The sequence below is a fragment of the Macrotis lagotis genome, chromosome X (assembly GCF_037893015.1).
Source record: "Macrotis lagotis isolate mMagLag1 chromosome X, bilby.v1.9.chrom.fasta, whole genome shotgun sequence".
Lineage (NCBI taxonomy): Eukaryota > Metazoa > Chordata > Mammalia > Peramelemorphia > Peramelidae > Macrotis > Macrotis lagotis.
In genome coordinates, this window is record NC_133666.1 from 429830076 (window position 1) to 429845922 (window position 15847).

The window sequence follows — 15847 nt, forward strand, 5'->3', positions numbered from 1 at the left end:
GCACTTTAGGACCTTTTATTATAGGGTCCTCTGATATTTGTTTTATTTTCTTTCAACCTTTACAAATTCTTCTTTACTGGATTTGATTCTTCGGTTGTTAGTAGAATATATTTCCCCTTTCTTTGCTTCAATTCAGCAAATATTTTTTAGTCAATAAAATCCTTGAGAATACCAAGAAAGACACCTCGTATGTTCAGTGTATTTTACTACCTAGGTTTTGAGTTACAAATATGATTGAGACACAGACTTTCCATACCTTGAGGCTTATATCTTAGGAGAGAATCTGTTATATAATTTGATTTGAGAATTTAATTTCCTACATATCTTATTGAAAACATAACTTAACACAGTATAACTTATCTTTTATCCAAAGGCTTTCCCCCCTTCACACCTTGCCTTTTCTATGTCTTAATACTTTTTCCCATTGGTTCAAACGATTAAAATTGTCTCTCATTGTATGTCACTGGCAAAATATAAATACTTATAAGATAGACACCAAGGGGATATGAAACTGCGTCATAGAGGAATCTGGCTCCTTTGTTGTAAGCAAAGTCTAATATTATTCCAAAGATTTCAAAGTATTTTTATAGTCTCATTAATATTAGTGAGATAGAAAGTATCTTCTATATTTTATAGAAAGAAAATCAATGTAAAGAACTTGGTTTAAAATATGCTGTCAATCAGTGACAGAATGAATATTATGATGTATCTAGTTATTTCTGTCTTCAATATTTTGTCCTACTTCAGGCCATGGTATCAAAATTCTGAAAGGTTCTATGAATTTTCTCAAGATGGGAAACTTCCAATGAAGAAACTTCCTTGACTGAAGCTGATACCATGTCTCTGATTGATTAGTAATTTTCACATTTTCAGATCAAACTGTAATAGAGAGTTTTCAAATTTGAAGCAAAATTAGTGAAAAAATCAACCAATTAATTGTAACAAAGCTGAATATAATTCAATTTTCAAAATTATTTGAAAGCATTTTAGCAACCAAGGCTTTACAATTTAATGGGTGAAACCTTAGAATGAGAGAAAGGAATTTGAATTCTATTTTAATGTTACTAGTATATACATATGCATGATACATAACATCAGTTTCTCCATCTGAATAATAGGAAATATAATTCTTGACACTACCTCATCAGGATATTATGAAGATTAGTGAAATGACTTTTAGAAAATACTTTCAGATCCTTGAGTCAAAGACACTATGAAAGCATAAAAGATTTATCATTTTATTTTCTGATATAAAATTCTATTCTTCATGACATTTCTTTTCTTCCAAAATTATCTTTTAAACAAAAAAAAATGTGATATAGGTGGGAATGAAAAACCACCTCTGTATTGTTGTCTTAGATTGGAAGAAAGCAGAGACTGTGTCTGCTCACTTTCGATATTGCCTTGCAGTAAGAGCATCTGCAGATTAGAGTTAAATATATACAGAGATGCTAGTGATTTCAAAATTAGCACAGAGAAGTGACAGGAAGAATGCTGAGCTGTAAGAGACTGGAATCCAATCTCTTTCATTCACTCACTGCATGCTCATAGGCAAGACACTTAATCCTCTTTGATCTCCAATTGCTTTTGCAACAAGAAAAGGATGAATGATAGCATCTGCTGCTCCTATATCAAAGGGTCATTTTCAGTACAAATGAAATAATACACTTTGGAAACCTTCAGGTGCTATAGAGATGTTAGTTATTATGATGAATTGTTGATAAACCTAAGAAATGTTCAATAAAGCCTCTCCTTTCTTGTGAACCTGTGTCTGTTCCTTCCAAGTCACCCAGCCTTTTAAAACCAAACTTCCATGTTTTTTTCTCAGGAAAAGTTTGTAAATAATCTTCTTGTACATCAGAGATTTCATACATGCACCCATGACAGCCCTGAAATGATGCCTGAACTAGATGAAAATATTGAGAAATATTTAAAAAGTCCAATAAACATAGATAAAATACTACAATTTAAAACTGAATCAACAAGTTTTCTTCAGGTCTCCTTATGTATAGTTTCAAATTTGAATTTGACACCATTGTTGTATAGCATACATTTTAACAGAGTTTTCAACAGAAAAACAGAATCTGAATTTCTCTAGTCCAGTCCTTTTACAATATTTAGTTAAAAATTTCATCCTTCCTGCTATTCTTCAGTTACTCTGGACACCTTAATTGCAGGTCATTGTAATAATTATAATAAAAAAAGACCTGACCTTTGTTTTTTTACAGAATTTTTAAAATGAAAAGCTAAGACTAAAAGAACATATAGAAAAAAAGAAAGTGTCACATGGCCCACAAAGACCCAGTAGGTGAATGATATTGTAATTAAGGAAAGTGAGACATAACAGCCTGTTAGAGCTTGGCATTTCTAATGTATCCCAAGGGATCTTCAGTGCCATCACTTCTTGCATTTAGCTCCAGTTGATGTAGATAAGAATCTCACATGGGCATTGAAGTGAAAACTGACTTTCATATTTAGCAACTGCAAACTCCTTTGTATGAGACTAACAAGACATTGAACTGAAAGTGCTAATCAGATGAATGAACTTTTGGATTTAGTAATGCTGAATTTGCTCTAATTTTGATCATGCAGCTGTAACAACAAAATGATCAATGACAAGGAATAATTCAGGACAATCAGAACTCACTCAACATACTTCCTGAGCAATCAATCTTTGTCTTTTATATCTAAAATACAATTAATTTTCCCCTTTAAAATTATTTATTGACATATCTTATATTTATATCTCTTTCATTCTGCATATATCTATATCTATATCTTTATATCTATATCTCTCTATATATATATATATGTTTCTCTCTCACATCTAGCCAGTAAGCTGTTCCTTGGTAGCAGAAATTAAAAATAAATGAGGGAAGCATTTGAGCAAAACTGACAAAATATCTATTGAATCTCACTTTAGATATCATGTTGTATATCTATAGTCCCCTGCTCTCACAAAGAAGGGAGGTTGGTTTATCTTTATAATTGGATTGATCTTTTTAATTGCACAGCATTTAGTTTCTTGTTTTTCTTGTTTTTACTTCTGTTTATATTGTAGCAGTCATATATGCTTTATTCTTGTTTGTTTACTTTTGTTTACTTCATAGCCTTTCTAAGGTTCTCCAATATTTTCATGGGCATTATTTGTCACAGCACAATAATATCTGATTAAATTCATGTACCAAAATTTGTTTAGTTATTCCCTAAAGGAAGGACAGTTACTTAACTAAAACACCATTCAATACAGCACTTACAAGCTTCCCATTGTGAGCATTTCCCCCCTTTCTTCTGCATGTAATTTTTAAGTAATCTGTTGAAAGTGATCCACTTAAGTAATTCATTTAAAATGGATGTTATAATCTAATTTTTGAATAGAGGGGAGAATATAGTTCTCCCTCTCTAAATTTAAATTATTTTTTAATGAAGATGATGATGATGAAGATGGTGATGCTTGTCCTTTGTTCTCAAAGAAGACCATACATCGGAAGGTGATGCCATGACATGCACGTAAATTGGTTGAGTGAGGGGATGCTATGCTAAGTCACCAGTCTCACTTTCTCCTCTTGAGCCATCTTGGTCCAGTGACCAGATATAAATCAAGATGACTGGAGATAAATCTGAAATCAAAGAAAGCAGGGTTAAGTTACTTGCCCAAGGTCACACAACTACTAAGTGTCTGAGGTTCAACTTGAAGTCTCCTGACTTCAGGGTCAGTGCTCAACACACTGCACCATATAGCTACCTCTGAATGATTAGACCTCAGTGGGATATAATAATAACTATTCAGAATAGAAGAATCAAGAAACCTGAGTTAGAATTCAATTTCTTCCATTTTCAATATGACCTCAGAAAACTCACTTTTTTATTGGATGATTTTTAAGGCTCTAAAATTTGCTGAAATGATATATCCTATTTTCATTTGTTGTGTCAGATTTTTACCCTGATAAGAATACTGTAGGAACTACTAGTGATGCCCCATGAAATTTACTATGCTTCCTGGCTTGACTGTTTTCAGTTTTTGGGGATGGAATGGTTTCATGTTTTCTTAAAATTCTTAATGAATTTTTTTCAACAATTTGAAAGTGAAAAATATTTTTCAAAGTTCAGATGGATATTATTCTACTAGGTATTTGAATTTGTTACCAATTTTTCATTAGGTACTATGATATTCTTTGTGGACAATTTTTTGTCAGGACTTTTTTATATATTCTTGTTTATTTTCATGCACATATGAGATCTTAAAGGTTGTGTTGCTCTTACCAAATGAGATTTTATGAAACTCAAATAATGTTTCTGCATATTTTGGTCAAATATTAGAAATAACAAAAAAGCCTGTTTCTTATAACTTTGTGGAGTAAATGATCATTGGCATATATATACATATCCATATATATATATATATGTATGTCCAAATATATCAGATATGACTATATATATATACATATATATTTATATATTCATTTTGTTGTTGTTATTCAGGCATTCATTCATGACCTCATGGGCCATAACATAAGCAGTCTTTTTTTAACATTCTCTATTGCCTTTCAAGTCTGTCCAAACTCATGTTTGTTTCTTCCATATCTATCAATCCCATTCTTTGCTATCCTTTTCTCCTTTTACCTACAATCTTTTTCAACATCTGAGCCTTTTCTAATGAGTCATGTCTTCCCATTATGTTGCCAAAATATTTAAGTTTCAGCTTCAGTGTTTAAAATTCCAATGAATAGTCTGAATTAATTTCTTTAAATTTTGACTAATTTGATCTTTTTGCTATCCAAGGGACTCTCAAAAGTCTTTTCTAGACCTACAATTTGATAGCTTTGATTCTGCAGCACTCAACTTTCCTTATAGTTCATCTCTTGCCATAATGCATTACTCTTGGAAAAGCTAAAACTTCAGCTATATGGATTGTTGTTGGCAAAGTGATTTTTTTTCCTGCTTTTTAGTATGTTATCTAGATTTGCCATAACTCTACTTCCAAGGAGCAAGTACCCTTTAATTTCATGGCTGCAATTGTTATTTGTAGTGATCTTTGGCTCCAAGAATTTAAAATCTGACTCTGCTTCCATTTTTCCTCTCTGAATTTGCCTCAAAGTGCTGGGGTCATTTGCCATAATCTTAGTTTTTGGATAAGCTTCACGTCAGCTTTTATTCTCTTCTCTTTCACCTTCATCAAGAGGCTTCTTAATTCTTTTTCACATTTTCCCATCAGAGTAGTATTTCTGCATAGCTGAGATTGTTGTTATTTCACTCAGTAAACTTGATTCGTCTTTTGATTTATCCAGTCTGGTATTTCCCATTATGTACTCTGCAGATGTTAAACAAATAAGGTGACAGCATACAAATTGTCATTTTCCTTTTACAATATTAAAGAAATCAGTTGTTCCATGTTCAGCTCCAACTGAGCTCTAAACTGAACTGTCTTACAGGTTCCTCAGGACACAAGTAATATGATTTGGTATATACACATATATTTCTGTTGAACCAAAAACACTTTTACTGGACTAGGGTTGTGGAAGGTAGGAGTGGGATATTAATAGCTTCTATTTATTCTTTTCTGCATCAAACTTTGTTGAGAAACCAGGGGCTGTCCTTACCATGAATTTCTCCAATTAGCTGTTATTTGATTGTCTATAAAGTCAAATAGAAAGGAAGGAATTAAGAAAATATGTATAGCATTAAATAATTATCCAAATACTAAGTTTTTTTCAATGTCCTGATGGAATTTATATTATCATTTGTTATTAATTATTTTTATGTTATAATTTGTTGATTATTAAAAGGGTGAGACTCTTTTAAAAAGTGAGTTTTTCGTCTCCAGTCTAGCATTTTGACCTAAAGTAGAAACTTCCAAATGGCCCTAATTAAGGGCAACCTGAAAACCTAGAATGTTTATTGAGCAATTATATTAGGAAAGATAGTAAGGCATTTAATAACAGATGCATAAAACATGCCCTAAAACACTGATGGCTCTTTTTGTCCAATAAAATATAGGTTTCCTTTTAAAAAATTGTTATGGGGCCAGCTAGGTGGTACACTGGATAGAGCACTGGCCCTGGAGTCAGGAGAAACTGAGTTCAAATTCGACCTCAGACACTTAATAATTGCTTAGCTGTGACCTTCGGCAAGTCAAACCCCCCAAAATGTACAGAACATTTAAAATAATTATCTCATTTAATTACTATTGTTTTTAATTTGACTATTCAATCAGAGAAAAATTGCTATGAAAAACCTGAAAATTACTTCCCATGCCAAGATGGTGGATTGATCTGAAATCCTCCCAAATTCCCCTTCAAAGAAATAGAAAACCTCCTAAAAATTGATCTAGGAACAGGGAAGCAAGCTTATTAGACTGACAGGAAAGATCTGTCTCACTGGAAAGAGAAGGGAGCAAGGTATAAAAGCAGTAGCAGCAGCAGCAGTGGGCCTGCAGGAAGGCTCCAGGTCAAAGACAGTTTAGCACTGAGCCCCATTTCCCCAAACCAGCAATCCCCTAGGGAAGTGAGTGATCTGTGCAGCTACAAGGCTCTACCCACATGATGCTAAACTCTATATAAGCCACAAGCTAGATACTTTGACCACATTGTTGATCAGTAGTGAAGCCCTGCCCTGGGGATGGCCAACAACAACCCTGTCCCTGGGGTCCACCAGCAGAGAGATGCTGTTTCCATCGCAGGGCCCCACCCATGGAGCAGGCCAGCAGATAAACCGTATAGCCAGAGGATGCCAGTAGGGAGGCTCCATCCAAAGGTATGAGCCAGAAGATAAAAACATGGACCTGCACAACATTTGTAGATCTGAGCAAGGCCTTTGGTACAGTCAGTTTGGAGGACTTATGGAAAATTATGTAAAATTTGTTTACCTGGAGAAGTTCATCAGTATCATACAGTAGTTTCCTAATGGCATGGCCAGGTTCTGGATAGTGGATGCTGCTCTTGAGATTTCCCAGTCACCAATGTAATGTTGTCAGCTAGGTGGTGCTAAAGTCAGCAGGACCTGAGTTCAAATCCAGTCCAAGAGACTTAATAATTGCCTAGCTTTGTGAACTTGGGCAAGTCACTTAACCCCATTGCCTTGCCAAAAAAAATAGTTTATATCTTTGCTCCTGTGCTTTTTAGCATGATATTTTCAGCCATGTTATCAGACTCCTTCAATGATTATGAACCCAAGGCATAATGGTCTGCTTCACTGATGGTAGATCCTTCAATTTGAAAAAGCTATAAATCTAAGACTGAAGTGTTGTTGCATGATCTTCTGTTTGCAGATGATTGTAACACTTAATGATGCCAATGAAGCTGAGATGCAGCAAAATATGGATTAATTTTCTGCTGCTTGTGCTAATTTTGGCTTACGAATCAACACCAAGAAAACACAGTCAGCACCATACCAGTCATATGTGGAACAATTGTTAAAGAAAATGGAGAAATTTTGAATACTGTAAATAAATTAATTTACCTCAGCAGCATATTTTCCAGGGAGATGCACATTGATAATGACTGATACAGGCATTGCCAGAGCCGGCTCAATGTTTGGGATACTTGGGGGGAAAAGGTGGGAGAGAAGAGATATTGAACTGACTACCTTACTGAAGGTCTACAAAGCCATTTGCTGATCTCATTGTTGTATGCTTGTGGAATCTGGACAGTCTATCAGCAACATGTCAGGAACTTTAATTACTTCTATTTAAATTGTCTAAAGGAATGTTCTGAGGATCACCAGGCAGGATAAGATATCAGACACTGAGGTGTCTTGAGCTAAACTGCCAAGCAGTCAAACATTACTAGAGAGAACACAACTCCGATGGGCTGGTCATGTTGTTCAAATGCCAAACATATATGCTTGCCAAAAAGTCTATTTTATGAAGAACTCATTCAGAGTAAGTACCCACAGGGTGGTCAGAAAAAGTGATACAAGGACACTCTCAAGGACTCTCTTGAGAACTAGGCCTGCCTAGCATGGCCTGTCATCATCAGAAAAGATGCTATGCTCTATGAGCAATATAGAATTGAAGTAGCTTATATAGGAAGCATGAAATGCATAAGTTTATAGTAGCTACCCAAGTTGTTCACATGAACTATTTATGTGTGATCTATGGTAGAGCATTCTGAGCTCATGTTGCTCTGATTGGTCATATTTGTACATACAAATTTGTACATACAAAGTATCTTGTCTCTCACATACTGATGTTCATTTTGTTTTTTCTTTGAAGATGAGACAACCAACCAACTATTTATATCTCTAATTGTTTATATCAATAAAATAGAGGGAAAAGTAGATGAATAAAAGGGCCATACTACTGAAAAAAACAAACTAGAAAAAGAACAAATGAAAAATCCCTGATTAAGCACTAAACTGGGAATCCTGAAAATCAAAGGAGAGATTAATAAAATTGAAATAAGAAAATTAATTAATAAAGAAGAAATAATATGAATTAATAAAGAAAACTAAAATATGATTTTGTGAAAAGTGATTAATATTAATTTATTTTTAAAAAAGAAAGAAGAATACCAAATTACCAATATCAAAAATGAAGGGGTGAATTAACCACTAATGAAGAGGAAATTAAGATAATTGTTAGAAGATATTTTGCCCAATTATGTGCCAAAAACTTTGGCAATTTAAATGAAATAGATAGATAGATAGCTACAAAGAATAAAATTTCCCAGATTAATAGAAGAAATGAACTACCTAAGTAGGCCAATCATAAAAAAATTGAACAATTCAGTGATTAACTTTTTAGGCCCCCCCCCTTCCCCCCTCCCCATCCCCTTCACTCAGGATCATATGGATCCACAAGGGAATTTTGCTAAACATTTAAAAAAAATTAATCTCAAGTACTATATATAAACTGTTTGGAAAAATAAGTGGAGTCCTACTGATTTCCTTTTATAACACAAATAGGGTGCTGATACCCAAAACAGGAAGAGCCAAAATAGTGAAAGAAAATTATAGGTCAATTTCCCTAATGAATATTGATGCAAAAATTTTAAATAAAATGCTAACAAAGATATTATAGCAATATATCACATGGATCATGCACTCTGACCAGGTGGGATTTATATCAGGAATATAGAGCTGGTTCAATATTAGGAAAATATTTGTATAATTGACTGTATGAAAAACAAAATGAACAGAAATCATATAATTATCTCAAAATATTCAGAAAAAAGACTTTGATAAAACACAACCCTCATATCTGTTGAATAACTAGAAAGAACGCCCCACTTCCTAGGAGACTATGCATAAATCTCCATCATAATTTCTAGGATTATTATTACAATAAACTTGTACCATAGGCTCTATTCTTGCTACTCCCCCTTAACTCCTGCCAATTCTTGAGTCAGGAGGTTTGTATGACTGAGGGGAAGGTTATACCAATATATAAGCACCATCCTCCCTAAGAAAAATGAGAATTATTCTTTGATCTCATCTTTTTTTTTCCTGAATTTTTCCAGAAGTCAAGGGAAAAGATTCATTTTCAATAAGGATTATTTCATGGACCTACTAAATACAAGTGGCTCCCACAATAGCCCAAGCCAAGCAAATCATTAACAGTCACTGAGTCCTTGGGTATTAATCACTCATCCCCAGTGAGGTTTTAATGAACACTTCCTTGAGGACATCATTTAATTGTTTCAATAAAGCTACCTTTTATAAGATAATAAGGTCATAGATTTAGAAATGGAGATACAAAGTCTCAAACAAAAGTTGACATTTCCCATATAACTCCTTTGATTCACATAAAATTTAAGTTTATAAATTCCAAGACTCCACCTGAGAAACAGAGAAGCATTATGGCAAATTTATTAAAAGATGACCTTGAGGGCAGTTAGGTGGTGCAGTGAATAAAACACTGGCCCTGGAATCAGGAGGACCTGAGTTCAAATCTAGCCTTACACACTTCATACTTACTTTGTTGTGTGACTTTGGGCAAGTCACTTAACCCCATTGCCTTGCAAAATCCAATAAAAAATAAATTAAAAAGAATATCTGTATTTGAGTTCTGATGGTGGTGCTCCATAGTAATGTGATCTTAAGTAATTCTTTTAACTTCTAAGGGTCCATCTATGAAATAAGATTTATTTTTGTGTGTGTGTATGTGTGTGTATGTGGCAAAGGTTGGACCTATGATTTTTTTCAGTGATGAAACTTTATCTATAAATAAATATTCCAATTGTTCTGTGATTTACAGATTCATAGAGGTTTTGAGAGGGAGTGATACTGAAAGGGCAAGAGACCTGACTAGAATTGCATAATCAGTGTATAACCATTGGTTAGAATGTGAATTTAGGTCTCAATTCATTGCATCAGTGTTGGTATAATTTATTTAAAAATAAGTTTTGATTGCTATTTTCTGTTTCTTTTGTCACTATGGTACCCGAAGTATCCCTCCACCTATTCCACAAGCACCATCCTACATGACAGATTTTTTTTTAAGAGAGGAAAAAATCATCCCAACTAAAACACATTGAAAAAGTCTGAAAATAAGTACAATGTAGAACATCTGTGGTCCTTCCATTGCCACAAAAGATTTGGGGGGAGTGTCTTTTCATATCTTTACACACAAGTTTTACTTAATCTTTGCAATAATTTTATATTTACTTTTTGATTTTTATATATCATTATTCACATCTACATTATTATAATTACTGTGTATACTATTTCTTGGCTCTGCCTCCTTTACTCTGCATCAATTCATATAAACTTTTCCATGCTTCTTTATATTCATGACATGTGTAATTTCTTAAGTATAGTAATATTCCATTACACACATGTGCCAGATTTAGTTAGTGATTCCCAAATTGATGAATTTTACTTTGTTTCTTAACTCTTAGTTTTCACAAAAAGTGTTGCTAAAAATATTTTGGATTACCACATAAGGATTTTTTTTCTTATGGATGGCTTACTAGGGGATAAAAGCCCAATAAAAACATCTCTCTTTCAAAGGGTATGTGTGACATTTTAGTCATTTTAACTTGCCAAAATGGTTAGACTATTTCACATTTCCACCAGCAATGTATTCATGTGTCAGTCTTCCCAAAATTCCTCCAATTCTGACTTGCAATTTTTTTGTCATTTTTGCAAATAGGCATGTTGTGAGGTGAAACCTCAGACCTGTTTTGCTGAAAATTTCACTTATTATTAATGATTTAGAGCATTTTCATGTGATTATGAATAATTGGCAATTCTTTTGAGAAATGTATGTTCTTATAATTTAGATATTATTTTAAATACATATATTAATCATTTATAAATCTTGAAAACCATGTCCTCAGAAATTTGCTAAAGTTATTTTCTCATTTGATCATTTTTATCCTAGAAACATTAATATCAGTGTAGAAACCTTTCAGTTCCAACTAATCAAAGCTATCTATTTTCTCTTTTCCATCTATCTTGTTTTTTGGTTAAGTATATCACTTGCACATAGCTGAGAACTATTTGATGTGTTTTCTAATTTTTCAAAGTATGATCTTTAATATTAAGGTATAAAGCAACTTAAAAGGCATTGTGATAAATACTGTAAGTTATTGGTCTGAACGTAATTTCTAGCCTGACTTCTTTCCAGCAGTTTTTTTCTTTTTGGAAAAAATCAAATACATAGTTTTTCTTTAGGTAACATTTTTTACACTTTATCAAGTGCTAATTACTGAGTTCTATTGTTTCTAAATTTCCCTTTTCTGATCTGTTCCATTGATCTCTGTCATTTTTCAGGTACCTATTGGTTTTATTAACTGCTATTTTGTAATGCTTTTTTTGAGGTCTAAGAAATGTTATTATTCCTTCATCTTACTTCATTTTTATAATTTGCCTTGATGTTCTAGATATTTTGTTTTTATAAATTAATTTTATTATTAATTTATCAAGCTTTGTAAAATACCCCTTGCAATAATTGGTATAGCATTAAAAGTATAAATTAATTTTGGTAGTATTGCTATTTGTATTATATGGTCCTGATCTAGATTGCAAATATATACATACATACATACATATATACATATATATATATGTATATATATCTCAGTTTTTTTTAGTCATGTCTGATTGTGACCCCATTTGGGGTTAAAACATTTAATCAGGGGATTTATATGATCGTGGCTGGAAAATAAGAAGTTTATTTTTGCAACTGTATCTAAGATGGATTAGATGTAGGTGATACAAAAAATGGAGAGAGTATTATATTTGCTCATCTTATGTAATCATCAAAGCAACTGTGGGAAATAGATGCTATTATCCATAGACCTTTTGGATAGATTACAATACTCAGGAAGAAGTTAAATAATTTGCCTAGGGTCACAAAGCTAGTCAATTTCTGAAACAGTATTTGATCTGAGTCTTTCTGTCTCCATTCCAGCCACCAATCCACCCAATATCAAGTGATATTTAACATGAGACACTTGGAATTTCAATGATATTCACTAAATTATATTAATTCAAAACAATTTCAGTGATCGGGTTTTAATTCTCTCCATGTGTAGACGCCTAGATTCCAATGCTCTGGTTTGTGACTGTGATCTAACCTGGCTGGGACAGCTTTTAAAAGACTATGCTCAGACTGGCCACACTCAGGCAGCTGCAACCTGTGAATATCCCAGAAACCTTCAAGGGAGATCAATTGCCTCCTTAACAGCTGATGAATTCAACTGTGGTGAGTTCTTTTTATGTCTTATAGCTTTCAGATACCCTTTCTTTAATGTATCCATTAGTAGATAAATACTTGTATAACTGCTCATAGAAAAATGTTGAAGTTTTAAAAAAAAGAGTAACTATAGTTCTTTGCATCATATTTTTTCCTTTAAAGCATAAAAATAATAAGATTTTCAAAGAGAAAATGCTTTTGAGACATCTCTTCCAACACCCCAATTTGCAGATAAGGAAAACACATTCCAGAAATTTAATATGGTTTGGCTAAGGCAGGAGGGGTGAGCTCAGACCTGAAGCTTTCCAATTCCTAGTTCAGTGTTCTATTAGCTGTACTATACTGTCAAATAGAATGAGTAATAATATTAATAGTAATTTTAAGCTATAAAATATAAAATTATATTTGAGATAAATTATTTTGTCTATGTAGCAGTTATTGAGTTTATGTTTTAAATCTTTACCACAGTAGAAAAATATATGAATCCCAAACATTTTATAGGATTAGACTCTATTGCCTATTACCTTTGCACTAGTTTTAAAATCTGGAAAGTTCATAGTCAATGTAAAAGATGAAATTATTTAAATAATTATATAGTTTAAAATTTTAAGGCAATGATAGGAACCCTTAAATGTTCCAGACATTGACCTTGGGATCTAATAGTTTTGAGTACTTTAATTAAGAAAAATTCAAGATTTTCCCATATGTCAAGGTTTTTTTTTTGGTAAGAAACAATTTACAAATTGCAAATGAAAAAAATGTCTATATTCTCATGTTGATTATTTTCTTGTCAGATATGATTTATATAATGTCATCATCTTCCTTCAAATCCTACAGTGGCTATTACCTATTGGACCACATCTAAACTTTTCCATATAGCATACCGTGCATTCCATCGTCTGCCATGCTATATACCTTAGATATCCAACCTCATCAAAAATACCTCTTGCCATATCTCCTTTATTCTGGCTAGCAAGATATTCTTAAACTCCTTAATTATGTTTTTCTGCTTCTGTACCTTAGTATATATTGTATTTCTTTCCTGAAATGCTCTCTCATCTCCTTTTCTATCAATTCATATCCATCACTCAAAACCTGATTCAACTTAGCTCCATTCCTTCAAGATCCCTTTTTAAACTAATTTCAGTATAAATTGGTTACTTTGCTCAAATTTCCTCAACTCTTCTGTATAGTTTATACTATTTTATCATTATCTTATATACTTTAGATGACTTTTCTATATTAATTTTGTTACCCCATTGAGATTGTAAGCTCTACAAGGATGGAAGAATTATATTTTCTATTTCTTTTGAATTAGTATCTAGTTCAGAGCTTTGTGTGCAGTAGGTACTTAATAGTGTGTCAGTGCACATTTATTAAGTATCGACTGGTACTGGGACTGTGGTTACAAGAAAGTCAAAAAATAGTACATATTTTTAAGGAACATCCAGTCTGATGGTGGTGATAACATACAAACAATTATGTTTAGATAAGTTAGTTACAGAATGAAATGCAAATAATTAACAGACAGAAGGAAATAACAGAGAATGAATGAATTTTCTGATCTTTGCTTATTTTTTTACTATAATAATGATTGATCACTGATAATCTGTATAATACATTTGGGCATGATGATAATAATGACTAATCACAGGTCAATCAAAGAAACCAAGCACACAATAGAAAGTCACATTTATATGTACTTTAGAAATGTCTTTCACTAAGGCCAAGTCCATATGCATTTGGGGTCGTCTTCAGTTGTCCTGATCCATATCTGACCAATGATCTCAGATGTCTCCTGAGAAGAAAGCAAGACAAACTGATGACTTTGCACAGATTTCCTCTCGCTTAAATCCAATTCACTTGCATGTCATAGTAACAATTCCCTGATGTTATGGTCTTTTTTGAGAACGAAGGACAAACAGAAATAACTCTAGTGTTTAATAGTGGTGTAGAAGGTTACCCTAGGATCTTGAAGGCAAAAGAAAGCTGGGAATTAGCAGATTTTTGCATATATTACTAAAATAAAAAGGCTTGACATTTGGTCCCAAGCATGGCCTGTATATACATTGTCTGGGGACCAAGCAAGCTAAGATTAGAGAGACCATTTTGTCCATGAGATGATACACTTTTTTGATCACAGCAACTCTGGAACTCTTGAGAACTACCTACAGAGGAGTATGATGTGTATTGATGAAGAGAATAGTGAGAAGTTACAATTCCTAAAAATATTGAATCATGTTGCTAACCATGATCAAATAGTAACTTGAATAAAAATATTTTAAAAATTCATTAATTGCCCTTAAATGGAAAATTCTATTTTTTTCTTTTTTTTAGTTTTTTTCTTTTTTTTAAATTTATTTTTTTATTCTCATTTTTTACAAATGTATTTTTATAGTAATAAAATATTCTTGTTTACAAGTAAACAAAATACCCCTCCCCCCATGAATATAGATAGACTTGCTTGGGCGAAAAAAGTAAAGGGGAGAGAAAAAAATTAAAATTAAAAAAAATAATAGTAATAATTGTAGGTATAGCCAGGTAGTGCAATGGACGAAGCCCCAGCCCTGGAGCCACAAGCACCCAAGCCCATATCCAGCCTCATAAACCCAACAATCACCCAGCCATGTGACATGCAAGCCACCCCATCCCCACTGCCCTGCAAAAACCAAAAAGAAGAAAAAAAAGACCCAAAATAAAATAAAATAGTAATAATAGTAGGGGTGGCTGGGTGGCAGACAGAGCATTGGCCCTTGAGCCAGGAGCACCCGGGTCCAAATCCGGCCCCAGACACCCAAAGATCACCCCACTATGTGGCCCCAAGACGGCCACCCAGCCCCACTTGCCCTGCATCCTCCCCCAAATAATAATAACAAAAAATGTGCTTCAGTCTTTGTTCCAACACCAACAACTCTGTCAGGGGTGGATCACATTCTTTATGATAAGTCCATCACAAAAGTTACTTCCATATTTTTACAACATTGCCATTGCTGATCGCAACTCCCTCCTTTCTTATTTCTCCATTACCATGTACTATATTTTCTCTCTCCTTTGACTCTGACTCTGCTGTAGGGTAGCTGAGTGGTGCAGCAGAGAGATCCCTGATCCTGGGACCAAGAAGTCCTGAGCCCGCATACCACCCCTTAGGCCCAGAATACACCTGGCCCTATGGTCCTGGGCAGGCCTTCCAATCCCAGCCCCTTTCAA

General features: G+C 33.4%; 1 protein-coding gene across 6 annotated transcripts in view; it reads left to right on the plus strand.

Moving 5' to 3' along the window:
• The window catches only part of PXDNL (peroxidasin like), a 586539-nt gene that overhangs the window by 407976 nt on the left and 162716 nt on the right, over nucleotides 1-15847 (plus strand). For 5 of the 6 annotated variants that reach the window (XM_074206820.1, XM_074206824.1, XM_074206821.1 and 2 more), the window contains one exon: nucleotides 12480-12649. In XM_074206820.1, coding sequence (XP_074062921.1) covers nucleotides 12480-12649 — 170 coding nt within the window. Of the gene's footprint in view, nucleotides 1-12479; nucleotides 12650-15847 lie in introns of those variants that run through there. The other variant, XM_074206825.1, reaches the window with a different exon arrangement.